The following is a 13,767-nucleotide window of genomic DNA, read 5'->3' as shown; positions in this document are numbered from 1 at the left end:
GGATAAGGGTGGGAAAAAAGAAAGGGGGCCTTACGATTAGCATGTATAGTGGGGGGGGGCATGGGGAGGTCCGTGCAACACAGAGAAGCAAGTAGTGATTTTACAGCATCTTACTACGCTGATGGACAGTGACTGTGAAGGGGTATGTTGGGGGGACTTGGTGAAGGGGGGAGCTTAGTAAACATAATGTCCTTCATGTAACTGTAGATTAATGATACCAAAAAAAAAAAGAATTATGATACATGCAAAATATCTTTAAAAAAAATCATCCTACTAAGAAAAGCATGTACAAGTAAATAGAAAGGCCATCTGTCTATAATTAAAGGTAGTCACCTGGAATAAGAAAGAAACAGAAAGGAAAAATGATCGTATCATCATTAATGAAACGACAAATGAAGGTAGTAACCTTACTGATCAAAGGACAAATGTCTGGAAATAATCATATGTAAATAAAACACTGCTAGCAGGCTAGCTAGGAGATGCCTCCAGCCTGACTCTGTCTTGTCTCCTCATTTGCTGCCGCCGTCTCATCCTTCAGACATCCCACCCCTAGCGGGAGCTGGACTCCAGCAATTGGGGTTGTAATTTACACACAGTAAAAAATATTCACCAATTTTAAGTATATAGTTGGTCCCTTATGCTCCTTTATAGCCAGTTACACCCCCCAAAACTGTTTTTGGCCACCACTGCTGTTTTCTGTCACTATAAACTTGCCTTTCTAGAATTTTATGCCAAGGGAATCACATCCTATGTAGACTTTTGTGTTTTCTTTCACTTAGTATAATAGTGCTGAGATTTGTCCATGTTGTGTGTCAATGGTTCATTCCTTTTTCTTGCTGGTGATACTGGGTTCCATTGTATGGATAGACCACACTTGGTTTCTCCATTCGCAAGTTGATTGTTTCCACTTTGGGGCTATAATGAATGAACCGCTATGGACATTTGTGTATGTCATGAATTTTTCTTTATGTGTTTTTATTTCTCTTTGGTACATATCTAGATGTGGGATTGCTAAATCATTTGCAAAGTATATTTGTACACCGAAATGACTTGCTGCTCTCAGGAAGATGGAGTAGACCATATTTTCCTTATTCCTCCTGCCAAGTACAAATAAAAACCCTGGACATTATGTTTAATACAAATATAAGAAGACTCTGAAAGATGGAGAGAAGCAGCCAGACCAGCTAGGGGCCTCAGGACCCAAGGAATGACACAGAAGTGAGTTTCCTGGTTTCTTTTTCCCTCACGTATGCCAGACTTAAGAGGTGAAGGCAGCAACCTGGAAATGCCAGGTGGCGCAGACAGAAAAAGCCTGCTTTCTGCAGCCCCAGCAAAGAGGCACACAACCAGGAAGAGGCAGCCTGGCAAGACAAGGTTTTGGGGGATAGCTGTTTTACTCCCACCGCCATAAAATAAAAACTGTGACCTCCATCCCCCTCCACCACCACCATCACCCACACCAGCGACAACTGAGTAGGGAATGTAGTCTTCTGCCCTTACCAGGCTGTAAGGAAGCATCCCAACCCCTGGGATTGGATGGGGAAAAGCCGACAGGGGGTTGGGATGTTCATCCCCACCAGGCAGTAAGAGGCCTCCCGGCACCCCGCCTGCTGCAGTGTAGTGGAGACCACATGGAGCCCGGACTCCCATCCCCACCTTGCAGCAATAAGCCCTTCCCCTTCCCCCTGGGGTGGCATCAGAGCAGCCTCAGGGACAGCCAGGACCTTCACCTCTATCCAGTGCTAATGAGGCTCACCCCTCCTTAGTGGTGGCAGTGGAGGCCACGTGGGGAGCAGCGAGGAGGCACTTCTTCCTGTCCTGGCCAGGGAGGCATTGGCAAGCCTGCCGGAAGGCTGAATTACTAATCCCACCCGCCAAGGTAATGCCCAGGGCAGTGTCAGAAGAGACCCACTAAAATGGAAGTCTTAAAATAACTAAAATGTCCAGGTTTCATTACAAAATCATTCATCATACCAGGAATCAGGAAGGTTTCCTGAATGAAAAAGATGATGCCAATACGAACAGGACAGAAATACTAGAATTATCCACCAGAGATTATTAAAGCTGCCATCATAAAAATGCCTCAGTGAGCGATTACACACACACCTGAAACAAATGAACAAACAGAAGTCTCAGCAAAGAAATAAAAGATAAAGAACCAAATGGACATTTTAAACCGAAAAATACAATAAAATACTCGGATGGACTTGATAGCAGAATGAAGGGGGCATTAAAAAGAATCAATGAATTTAAAGGAAGAATGATAGAAATTACACAGTCTGAACAAAGGAGAGAAAAAAACAAATAAATAAATAAAAAGGCATTGGCCCTGTGGGACCAGAACAAATTATCTAACATTTAAACCATCAGGGTCCTGGAAGGCGGAAACAGGGCAGACAGAAAACGTACTCAAAAAAGGCTGAAAACTTCCCAAATTTGATAGAAGGTACACTACACATTCAAGGAGTAAATGAACTTCAAATACAACAAACGTGCAAAAATTCACACTAAGACACATCACAAACTTCTAAAAATTAAAGAATAAAGCCTCATGAGATTCATTCACATTTTTGTGTTTCTCAGGAGTTTATCCTACTGTATGGATTCCGTTTATTCACCCATTCCACAGTTGTGGGACATATGAGCGGTTTCCAGTTTTGGGCTATTACAAATAGAGCCTCTTTTTGTATGAACACAGGTTTTTGCTGAATCATACAGAAAGCAAATGTTTAGTTAACTTTATAAAAACTCAGTGAGCTTTTTAGGTTAAAAATGAGAAAAAGCCTTTTTATTCACCCATGTTTACCATCCCCATACTTTTTTTGTGCATAAATCTAAAATTCCTTCTGTCTAAAGGGATTTTGCAAATATTTCCTATAGTGAAAGTTTGCTAAATATTTTCCACCTTTGAACAGTCTTCGTGGTGCCTGCATGTTTGGGTGTGGAATACGAGGTGGACAGTCATTTCCTTTCAGTACTTTGTCACTCCACAGGGACACTGGCTGGAGCCTTGATGAGTCTCCCAGGAGAGAGTCACACGGCTCACCTCTGGGACCACATGGGGTGGGGCAGCCTAGGGACTGGTGGCCCTGAGACAAGCCTCATTTAGGACCTTCTGCACTTAGGGAACCCTCCTCCTGATGGTCACAGGGACTCTGGGAAAGTTCAGGCACAAGGCCAAGGGAGGTGGGAAGATGTGGCAGGGGTGTTCCAGAGTCCCAGCCCTCAGATCTTGGATTTGCTTGCAACTCTCCCAACTAGCTTCTGCCCCATATGGCCTGGAATTGTCACCCCAAATGCCAGTGGACGCCCCCAGTGCACTGCAGAGGTGATGCCTGGCACCTATGCCCTGGTCACCCACCCCCACCCCGACCCCACCTTGCACCACGAGGCATCCACTCAGCCCCAGCTGAACACCATCCGTGGTCAGCACCTCCCAGGGGCCGACCTGGCCACGTCTCAGCTCTGTGGACACCCAGCTCCTCACGCTCCAGGTACATCTAGCCCTAGACAGCCAGAGAGCTTTGTCCGGACTCCTTTATGATGCTGGGTAGCCCCTGCCTTCTGGTCTGTCGCAGGGCTCTGGGCAGGCTTGATCGGCAGGACACCTGCGCTTGCCGCCCCGGCCTTCCCTGGCACAGTCCAGATCAAACTTTGCAATGGGCAGGGAATCTGCTTCCTCCCTGCTCTGGGCCCTGGACCTTGCTCGGGGGAGCTCCTGGTGCTCTGTTCAGTTGGCAGTGCTTCGCCAGGCGGCAGGGCCTGGCAGGCACAGTAGCTCGGTGGGCAGGGATGGGATGGCGGTTTAAGTTCCTCTGTGCCAGCTTCTGTCTGAGGCCACAGAAGGGAAACTGACACCACCCCACTCCAGGCAGCTCAGATTTTAGAGATGGCTGGGGAGCCCAGGAGAGGGAATGTCCTGGGAGGGCCACTGAGGAAAGCTCAGAGAAGGGAACATCAGACCTTGATAACTGACAGGAGTTTGCCAGCAGTAGAGGAGAAAGGGCCTTCCTGCTGTGGGCCCGGGCAGTGGTGTGCAAAGCCAGGGAGACTGGGCAGCGCCCAGGGTGTTGAGTGGGTAGATGGAGCTCGGTGGAGGTTGGCGTACGGGCCCAGTCAAGGGCCCTCGTCAGTCGGCTGCCATCTGAAGTGCTTGGGCCGATGCCTGGCAGGCACAGTGAGGGCTCGCCGATGTTAGCGGCAGCGTTAGTGCTGCTATTAGCACACAGCCCTGTCTTTCCCTCTGGGGCTTTTTCTTCTCTGGGTTTCTCCTGGGATCCACACCACAGTTGATCTGGAACAAAACAATATGCACGCGTCTCAGTGCTGCCCTCTTTCTAGATCCCCTGGCTGCTTCTCAGGAAAACTCTGATCTTTTTTTTTTTTTTTTTTTGAAACGAATATGATTTTATTGCAAAAAAAGAAAAAGAACCTTGGCAAATAAGCAAAATCATATCTTCTGACAAATTAAGAAAACATTATTTCTTTCAACAGGAATGGATAGCCTTTATGAAAAGGAATTTCATTTTTGCTTTATTAAAAAGATCAGGAGACATGACTTTTATTTTTTTGACATGTAAAATTTTTTTTTAAGTGGTCCCAAAATGTTTATCTTTTTTTGTTTTTGAGAGGGCATCTCCCATATTTATTGATCAAATGGTTGTTAACAACAATAAAATTCTGTATAGGGGACTCAATGCACAATCATTAATCAACCCCAAGCCTAATTCTCAACAGTCTCCAATCTTCTGAAGCATAACGAACAAGTTCTTACATGGAGAACAAATTCTTACATAGTGAATAAGTTACATGGTGAACAGTACAAGGGCAGTCATCACAGAAACTTTCGGTTTTGATCACATATCATGAACTATAAAGAATCAGGTCAAATATGATTATTCGTTTGATTTTTATACTTGATTTATATGTGAATCCCACATTTCTCCCTTATTATTATTATTATTATTATTTTTTTAATTGAAGGGTAGTTGACAACAGTATTGCATTACATTAGTTTCAGGTGTACAACACCTGAAATGATTCAACATTTATATACATTGATCTTACTTCTAATTGGTTTTTCTTCCCCTCCTCCTTTTACCCCCTTTAGGCTGGGACTAGCTGGGCCAGTGTCCCAGAAAAGAGAGACAGTCTTACAGAGCTGGGGAGCTGGAAGAGGCCCAGGGTTCAGATCCACATTCTCAATCCAGGCCCCAATCCTTCCCCAGAGACTCAGGATATTCAAGCAATGGAGGTGGTGCTTGGTAAAGCCCATGGAAATGCAGGGGCCTAGGTCTGAGCACCAGGGAGAGGTCCTGCCCTGGGAAAGCAGCCCCAGGGACTCCCTATTTCAGACTAAGTGGACCCACACCACATCCTGCCCTGACGCAGGTTGAGACTCCCTGGCTCACCAATTCCCGTAGGTCTCAGGCCAGCTCTTCCCAAAGTGGCGGTGGCCCACAGGCCTTCTGCACAAAGGCTGCCATCAGACCCGCTGGCCCACACTGCCCTGAGAGGTTTCTCTGGACTGGGGGCATTTCTTCGGGGCAAGAAGATGGAGGGCACAGTCCAGCCTCTTGTCTAACCCCTCCCTGCTTTCCAGGTCCTGGGCAGCCACCAGGAAGATGACTGAACAAAGTGTGGATGAAGAATCTAGGGGGCAGGTCTGGAAATGGGGAGACACCTCCCCTGCCCCTGGAGACTACAGCAGGAATTTAGGAGATGCAAGGGGAAGGAAGGGCAGGGATCCATCAGAGAAACACCTCACTGAGAAGAGGCCTGTGCTCTGCCGTCTCTAAGTCAGGAGTGACTGACTTCTTTGCATGCCCCGTTGAGAGTCCCAGGTGGCCTGGACTGATGGACGAGGGGAGGGCCCTCTGCACCTCTTACACTAAGCAAGTCGACCAAGCACACAGGAGGGCAGTCACCCGACCCCGAGACTTGAGAGCTGGGCGGACTACCCTCCGGAATCTCCCTCTCAGCCCCTGCCCTTGCCTCTGGCTTGCTGTGAATTAACTTCAGAGCTGAGACCTAAGGACGCTGAGCAGTTAGAGGAACCTTGGACTGGCACTTGGGGAAATGGGCTTGCTGCCCCCACAGTATACTGGTCAGCTGTCACTTTGGGCAAAGGAGTCTAAGTTTTTCAACTTTCGGCAATAAAATTTTCGTGTCTATGAACAACTATTGGGACCAGCCCTCTTACCTTTTTCACTTTTTAAAGCTTAATCAGTTAATACAACATGCCCATGCCTAAAAGCAGTCCTTTGCAAGTCACATTCCTCAGCGGTGATGTCCAACTCTTCCGGCATTCTCTCCCTCAGACATCATCTGTGGACGGCTGCAAAGCTCCTAATCCTAGATTTGTAGAGGCAGAATCTCCAAGATTAATTTCTTGGTCTAATTTACTTGCTTTTTTTGTTTTACTCCCGTGGAGGAGGGCAACGAGCCAAGATTTGTGCCATGACCCCAGTGCTTTTGCTGAAATGGCCAAGGACTCCTACAGGAGAGGAGCACCTGGCATTTGGGATGACCGTGCGTGCACTGCTGTTTCAGCCCTACACCAGCTCTGCCCCCTCGGCTTGACAGTCCTAGTCAGGTTCGGGAACTGCTGCCCTAAGCAGTTTCTCAAGGAGCTTTCACACTAGGGCCTGGGCTGCACCCCTGGAAAATCAGGGTTGATTTTCACCTTGTCTGTGCTTTGGAGCTTTCAAGGCATGATCAGGCTCCTCCCCTTTACACTCGGCATGCACTGTATGGGGCTGGTAGTGTTCCCCTTTCTCACTGAGCAGGTGAGAAGTGAAGGTGGGAGGTTCAGCTAGGACCAGAGCCAGTATGGGAGCCAGGACTTGTGGATCGTGTGAGAGGGGTGTATAGGTGGGTCCCCACTCAGGGGATCGTACTGCTCACATCCGGTGAGCTTGTTAAATGCAAGGATTCTTGCTGACATATTCCCTCTGCTTCCAGCACGGGTGGAGGTGTGGGACTCGCTCAATATAAATTCTTCTCAGAACATTTTAGGAGAGTAGACATCACATCTGAGCATCAGTGGGGCTGGAGGGGGCGTGTGCGACCGGAGTCACTATAGTGTATTATTGTGCTAACATCTGTCTCCTCGTGCATGTGGTCATCCTGGCCATGTCCAGCCTGGTGCAGCTGGTGTAGAACTTGGCAACCAAGGAAGGGCCCCTGGAATCGGCTGTCATGCAGGACTTTGACCAAGCCGGGCACCAGCTGCCTATGAATGTCCCATCTTTCACTCTCTTGCCCTGGCCAATTTCGGCCTTACACTGCTTTAGCCTCATCTTTCCTCATTATCCTTGGGCACAAACTATTTCCTGTGTTCTTGCAGTGCTCCGTCACCTTCATGATATGTAAAGGCTGGGGCTGCAATCTTCTCAGGCAACTCTCATCCGAATAAAGCAGGTACGAGACCCGGCTGTAGCCCAGGCCCACAGCACACCTGGCCAATGTTTCCTCTGCTGCCTGTGGCCTGTTTCCAATCCTTTCCAAGCGCTTGGTGAGAAGGGGGCAGGAGTATGGATTAGTTTTTCAAGGGCAGAGGCAGTGTGAGGTTGTCCCCAGCCTCCTGTCCTGAGTCCAGCCTCATCTTTCAATAGTGGGGCTGGAGGTGACCCTCATTATACTGCATATAACAGAAAAAGAGGGCCATATGCCCTGGAGTAGATCCTCTCACTCAGTATCACCTCCCAAAAAAGCATTTACAAACACAGCTGGGGCAAAAACCTGCCATCAGGGTCACCACCACCAAGAATAACCCCCCGGGATGCTATGGAACATTTTTAGCATCTGCTGTTTCACGGGGCTTTACCTTTGCTTGGCAAAAGCTTCCTGTCTACTGGCCACCCACAGGGTTCCTGGCCTTAGTTCAGAGGGAACGCAAACGAGCACGAGTGTGTACCTGCGCAGGGGTAGAGGGGGCAGCCTGGGTTCCCGGATTCCTCAGCAAATCCCATCTTCAAGCAACGGGCACCGAGGGCCAGAGAAAAGGAGCGGCCCTGGCTCTCGTGGCTGCTCCCACGGCCCTGGAGCCACACGGCCATGGTGGTCAAATGGGAGCCACCACAGTGGTCACGTGGAAGCCAGTGCTGAAAGCTGCTTAGAAGATGCGAAAGGAATTCGGGAATCAAAAAAGCCCAAATCCAAAGGCCTTCTAAGGAAATTTCCTTTGGCTGTCTCTAGGGAGACACCCTGCTGACAAAGTTTTATTTTTTATAGAAAAAAAGTCTGTCCCTGTCACCCTCCCTTGTCTTCATCCATCGCACAATAAAGAGCTGCTCCCCAAGAGTGCAGTGCAGTGCCACGTGTCTGGTTAGGCCCGGAATGGGCTGGGAGGCCTCTGTCCCCCGTACCCATCAGTCATCTTCTTCTTCCTCTGAGTCTTCTGATGACTCGGGCGCACTCTCTGGCAAGTCATCTCCCATCTGTTGGAACCTTCCAGACTGTGCATCCCACATGTACTTGATGGTCACTTTGAATTCAGCCATCTCATACCCAAACAGCTTCTGCAAGAGACCATGGAAACGAAGGCCAGGAGGCGCAGTGTGGTCAGGAGGGTCTGCAGTCCCTCCTGCCAGAGCCCACAGGCTGCTGGAGGGGCAGCACTCACCAGGATGCGGGCCTGCTCTGGGGTCAGCACATCTCCTTCCTTGCACACCTCGTAGTCAGACAGCAGGGTCACCACACCTAGAGAAGGGGACCCCGAACAGTCACTTCTGGCACACAGACCTACATGGAGCTCTTGGAGAAATCCAGTAGGCTGCTGCCTCCCAGAGTCCAGGACACCCTCGGGCAGGCTGGCAGCCCAGGGTTCAGCTGCTTGAAGGGTTCCGGGTGGGGAGAGATTTGGGCAGTGGCTGCTTCCTTGTCCCTCAGCTGCTATACTCCGGCTGTAAGGTACTGTCCACTTTCACCCAACTATGTGGCAGATACTCTGAGCCCCATTTTCACATGGTAAAGTGGAGGCTATAGACAGAACCTCTGCCAGAGGCAGTGTGTCTTGGAGAAGCCTATGGCCACTAAGCTATGACCCTTCAGCTGCAAGGACTTCCCTGTACCTCTCTTGAGAGCAGTGGGCAGGCCCAGCTGCCTCAGCTGTGGCTCCATGGAGTGGGGGAACTGCTCCAGGGGTCCTGGGTCCAGGCTCACGGTCAAAGTTGCTTTGTTCCCAGCTCGAGCATAGTCCATTTCTGTGTATTTCACGAACCACCTTAAGGGAAAGAGAAGTGGTGGGAGGGCAAGTCCCTGCCCGCCCAGCAGCCCTGAAGTCAGGCTCCCTGGGCCTCTCCTCCCCTCCCTGTCCACTGCAGCTGCTGCTCAGCTGGGCGCACCGGGCGGGAGAGAAGAAAACTCAGAACAGATCCCAGGGCCCAGGTCTTACTTGCTCCCCCCACACTGTACAAAGTGTCCGGGTCACTCCTCCCGGAGTCCTCACCACTCCATGGGAACACTTACTCATTCACTTCCTCTTTAGTGCGATTGGTGAAAAGGAGACCAACTTCACCCCTCAATTTCTTGCTGACCTACAAAACAAGTGGCATCAGCTCGGTTGCATTAGAGTGGTGGTTCTCAACTGGAGACCCCTGCCAAGCCCTGCAGCTGGCTGTGTTTTTGGTTGTCACAGCTCGGGGGGAGGTGGGGACTCCTGTCCTGGTCTGGGAGTTAAGGGAGAGCAAAGCTTTAGGCCAGGCCCTGCTTTTCTCAGGGCGGCTGGATGGCCGCAATGCGTGTCACGTGAGAGCGGCAGGAACGCAGAGGCCCTAACCCCAGGCCCTCCTGGGGAGGCCCAGAGACCCACCTGATGCAGGTTGTCTTTGTACTCGTCAGCTGGGCTTCGGCCCAAGGCCACCATCATCACTTTGTTTTTGCCAAAGAACATCCTAGAGAGAAGAGAGGGGTCTGTGAAGTGCTTCGCCCAGCCCTCCCCTCAGTTAAGTGTAAACCAGCTCCAGGCCTCAGTCCTTGGGGGCCTGGCAAAGGCCCAGGGCCTTCGGCAGCAGGTGGGGCGGCCAGAGGCTCCCACTTCTTCCACGCAGCCCTGCCTGCTCTGCGTCCATAGCTCAGAGGCCCTTTCATTATTTTCCTTCCCACAGACTCTGACATTCACAATATTTTGTCCACCAGCCCACTGTAAATACGATCCCACTACATCCCCATCTGGATGCGTGGAAAAGGCACATTTAATGGTTTGAACCAGAGCAGGCGCAGCAAGAGATGAGCAGAGTCACCACTCACACTGTCGTAAATCCAGCCTAATGACAGGTGCTTGCCACTTGGCTCGTGTACCCTGCTCTTGGGTCACTGTGACCATCCTGGAGCACACGCTGACACCTGAAACTGATGGCGTGTTCCTGAAAGAACCAGACTCCAGATGTATGGAGCCTCTTCTGCTGGAGGGATCACTGCTCAAACATTCCCTGAGCAACTGCTCCCCAGGGAGCTCGGTGTAAGACTGGCTTTACCAGTTAAACAGTGCCTTCAGCACTTGTCCTTATTTAGATGGTATCTGGGTGACCCAGGTAGCCAAGGGTCAATAACTGCCCCTTTGCACTGAGAGCATCCTGACCCCTTCCCCACTCACAAGGGCCCTCTTCCCGCGGCCCCCTCACCGGCTGTGCTTCCAGGCATTCCGGATGTCCTTCAGCTTGCTGTTCCTCATGTTGGCCACGGAGAAGATGAAAAGGTACTTGTATGTGTCCACACATTTCCGAAGCTGTGGGACAATTCAGGGCTCTGGAGGTCAAGGGGCTGCATGGGTTCAGCAATACTCTGGCCTCAGATGGAAAAGAATCTGTTCTAGGTCCCTTACGATTGTGCACGTTTACAGCTAGAAACTTCTAATCAGGTTCATTCTTTCTTATTTCTATTACTGAAGCCAGGACCACTAACTCTAGGGGCTCCCTTGAAGCAAAGCGGGTATGACCTCAAAGAGCAGGGAAGACTGAGCAATGGGTCAAAATCCCACGGTTTTCCCACGTTCTTGACTTCTTTCTGGCTAACAGTGGGAAAGACCACTTCTCTTTGCTGTGCTCGTTGTTGGCAGCCCAGACATGTTCAGCTATGTGAAGGAGGCCATCCAGCAAATGGAAACACAAGCCTCATTATTTACTCAGGAGGGGAGGTGGTTCATCAGCCCTGCTCTGCCTATGTTGCTGGCCGTGGTTGTGATGAAATGAGTCTCAAGGACACGGAATCTTGGTGCAGGAGGAGACTGCTCTCACCCAGCCTGCAGCCCCGATGCAGTGCAGACGGGTGGTTGGTGCGCTTGCCCACATCTGGTAACCCCCTGGCTTTCCGACACTGGGCAGGCTAACAAACCTCTGTAAACTTCAGTTACACAACTGCAAAACAGTGACAAGGTCACCTTGTATCTACCTCACGGAATGTCACGAGGGTGGAGTGGAATCATGCTCATGAACACTTAGCGGGGTACAGAGCCCGGGTAGTTCAATCGAGCTGGAAGTCACTACAGTGGGGGCAGGTGCTTGCTGCTGCTACTGGAGGAAGATGGGCTGGATCAGCAGCTTGTTTGTTTATTTTTAGTGATGTTTCCCTGACAAACACCCACCTTTATAAGCCAAACCTAAAGTCTACAAAAATAGAAAGCAGCAGCTCTTACCTCTTCTATTAGGTTCTGTTTCAGTTCCAAGCCTTTCTTGGCAGTTTTGGTTAAGGAAACTAATACAAAGAAGAAAAACAAAAGAGATGGTAACAGACACATCCAGATGCCCTGCAGACTCATTTTCTTCTCCCCTCTGGTAGCACAGCTGGATCAAGCATGTCTGAGAAAAGGCAGCAAGGCTATTCCCAGGGTGCTCAGTGCCTTTCTCTAGTGTTCCTGGGCCTGGAAATCCCTTGATAAATTTCCTGTTACTTAGACAAACTGGGTGTTCCTTAGAGCCTCTCAGGCTAACCTAAAAACCCACACTAAAGTATGAGAATGGGGCTTGTTCCTGCTCTTGGCCATGGTGCAGAGAAACCACTTATGGATGGTCTATATATACTGTGGAGTGATGAGTCTGACACTATCTCCTCTGCTACCCCTTGTTTTGCAGTTTGGACCCAAGGATGCAGCAATGCCTCTTTGAGAAGGGCAAGCACCTCTCCCTAACAACAGCTGGGGCCCAATCTGCTCCTTACCCAGAAGGGTCTGGCATTCGCCAGATGTCATCAGGCCTCCCACTACAGAATCCATTCATTCCACGAAGGCTTAACAGAGCACCAAATGCAAAGTCCTGGGTGCCTCCAGGAAGGTGACACCTCTTAGTCATCCTGCCTGGCACTCAGTCCCTCTTTACAAAGTATATATACAGAAAGACAATCACACCAGTCAGGGGCAAATGCAGTACAGGATGGCAAACAAAATACAGTTGTCCACTTCCCATCATTTTCACTGCTACCACTATGGACCAGGCCAGCATTATCCGTAGATTACTGCTGGTCCCGCTGTTTGCACCCTGCCCCCGCCTCTGCCTTCCCCAGTCTATTCTCAACAAGGCAACCAGAGTGATCTTTTAAAAGGCTTATAAAGTCCTGCCCACTCTGTCCAATACCCCTCCCGACTTTTGGCTCACTCTGCTCTAGCCACACCAGCCCCTTGTCCCAGAACATTCAAGATGCTCCCACTTCAGCCCCTTTGCACTTTGTGTCTCCTCTTCCTGGAACACCATTCTCCCAGATAACTCCATGGGTTGCTCACTTCCTTTCTTCAGGTTTCTGCTCTTTGTCACCTCATCAGAGAGACTTTCTCTAGTCACGTTACACAAAATAACATAACCTCTTTGTCTCACTTTTACTCCATGGACTCATCAGTACCTGACTTGACTTAGTCGATTTTCAGTATTTGGGAGGAAAATATTTCCCATGCATAAAATGCTAAGCCTGATGAGGGCTCTAGGCCTTCCTTGTAATTGCTCAACCCTCGAACACCTACAGAGTGCCGGGCCCCTAAATACTTCTTGAGTGAACGTGCTAAACAGCCGGGGTGAGCGAGACCCCACCATAGTAAAGGTAGTCAGGAATGGTCTCTTAGGAGATGCCTTACAAATTGACTGCTGAGGAAGAGCCTGCCATATGAAGTATCTAAGCAAACTAGGCAGAGTCGTAAATATACTGTGCTCAAGAAAAAGGGCAGCGGGAGCGCAGACAGCTAAGGGAGATGGCTAAGGTGGAAAACGTGGACCAAGGCGGGAAAGGTGGCCAAGGCGAGATCGGGCTTAGCTTGGGTGCTGAGAAGCTGTTTCCCGGCCCAGTCGCCCTTGGAGGTATACTGGAGGCCTGACAAAATAGTCTCCGCTCCCTTGACCCGACGAGGCTCCAGCCCTCACCCGTGCACCTGCCGTCCGGAAGCCCCCATCTCAGCTCGCAGAGAGCCTGTGGAGCCTCTCACGGAGGTTCCGGCGTCCCGTTCCGTGGCCCTGAAGCCCCCACCCTAGCTCCCTGCCAGGTTCCAAAGTCCCCTTTGCCCACCTTTCTTGTCGCGTTTGGATTTGGGCATCGCGGTGCAGCCACGTGCGGCGGAAGGAGGTGCTGCCTATTAGGACCCCGGCGGCGCGGGGACCTCTGGGACGGCCCTAGGGGGCTGTCCTCGCGCGTGCCTGACCCAATCTGTGCTGAGGCCCTTTTCTCCCCGCCGCGACACCTTCCGCAATCTCCCTGGCGTCTCTAGAGCGACTTTACCAGCGTCCGGGGACCTCCGAATCCTGGTTGCCCCACCGAGGTCTACGCGTGCGGTTCCACCTCTATGGTTTC

The 13,767-nt window shown here is 50.5% G+C and overlaps 1 protein-coding gene across 1 annotated transcript; it reads right to left on the bottom strand.

Moving 5' to 3' along the window:
* Positions 1–8,196: 8,196 nt before the first annotated feature.
* On the bottom strand, positions 8,197–13,734 carry MRTO4 (MRT4 homolog, ribosome maturation factor). The gene is made up of 8 exons (XM_036914470.2): positions 13,486–13,734; positions 11,636–11,694; positions 10,626–10,729; positions 9,815–9,896; positions 9,472–9,539; positions 9,075–9,226; positions 8,627–8,703; positions 8,197–8,522 (listed from the first exon to the last, which is right to left on the bottom strand). The coding sequence occupies exons 1-8, from the start codon at positions 13,511–13,513 to the stop codon at positions 8,373–8,375; spliced, it is 720 nt and encodes a 239-aa protein (XP_036770365.2). The 5' UTR covers positions 13,514–13,734; the 3' UTR covers positions 8,197–8,372.
* Positions 13,735–13,767: the final 33 nt, after the last annotated feature.

This window comes from Manis pentadactyla, chromosome 4 (assembly GCF_030020395.1).
Source record: "Manis pentadactyla isolate mManPen7 chromosome 4, mManPen7.hap1, whole genome shotgun sequence".
NCBI lineage: Eukaryota > Metazoa > Chordata > Mammalia > Pholidota > Manidae > Manis > Manis pentadactyla.
This window is presented reverse-complemented; position numbering and strand designations above follow the sequence as displayed.

Coding starts and splice junctions, on each gene's coding strand:
- MRTO4 (XM_036914470.2), bottom strand. CDS start 13,513: ATGCCCAAATCCAAACGCGACAAGAAAG. Junction 11,695..13,485: donor ATCCAAACGCGACAAGAAAG/GTGGGCAAAGGG, acceptor TCTTTGTATTAG/TTTCCTTAACCAAAACTGCC. Junction 9,897..10,625: donor AATGCCTGGAAGCACAGCCG/GTGAGGGGGCCG, acceptor TCTTCTCTCTAG/GATGTTCTTTGGCAAAAACA.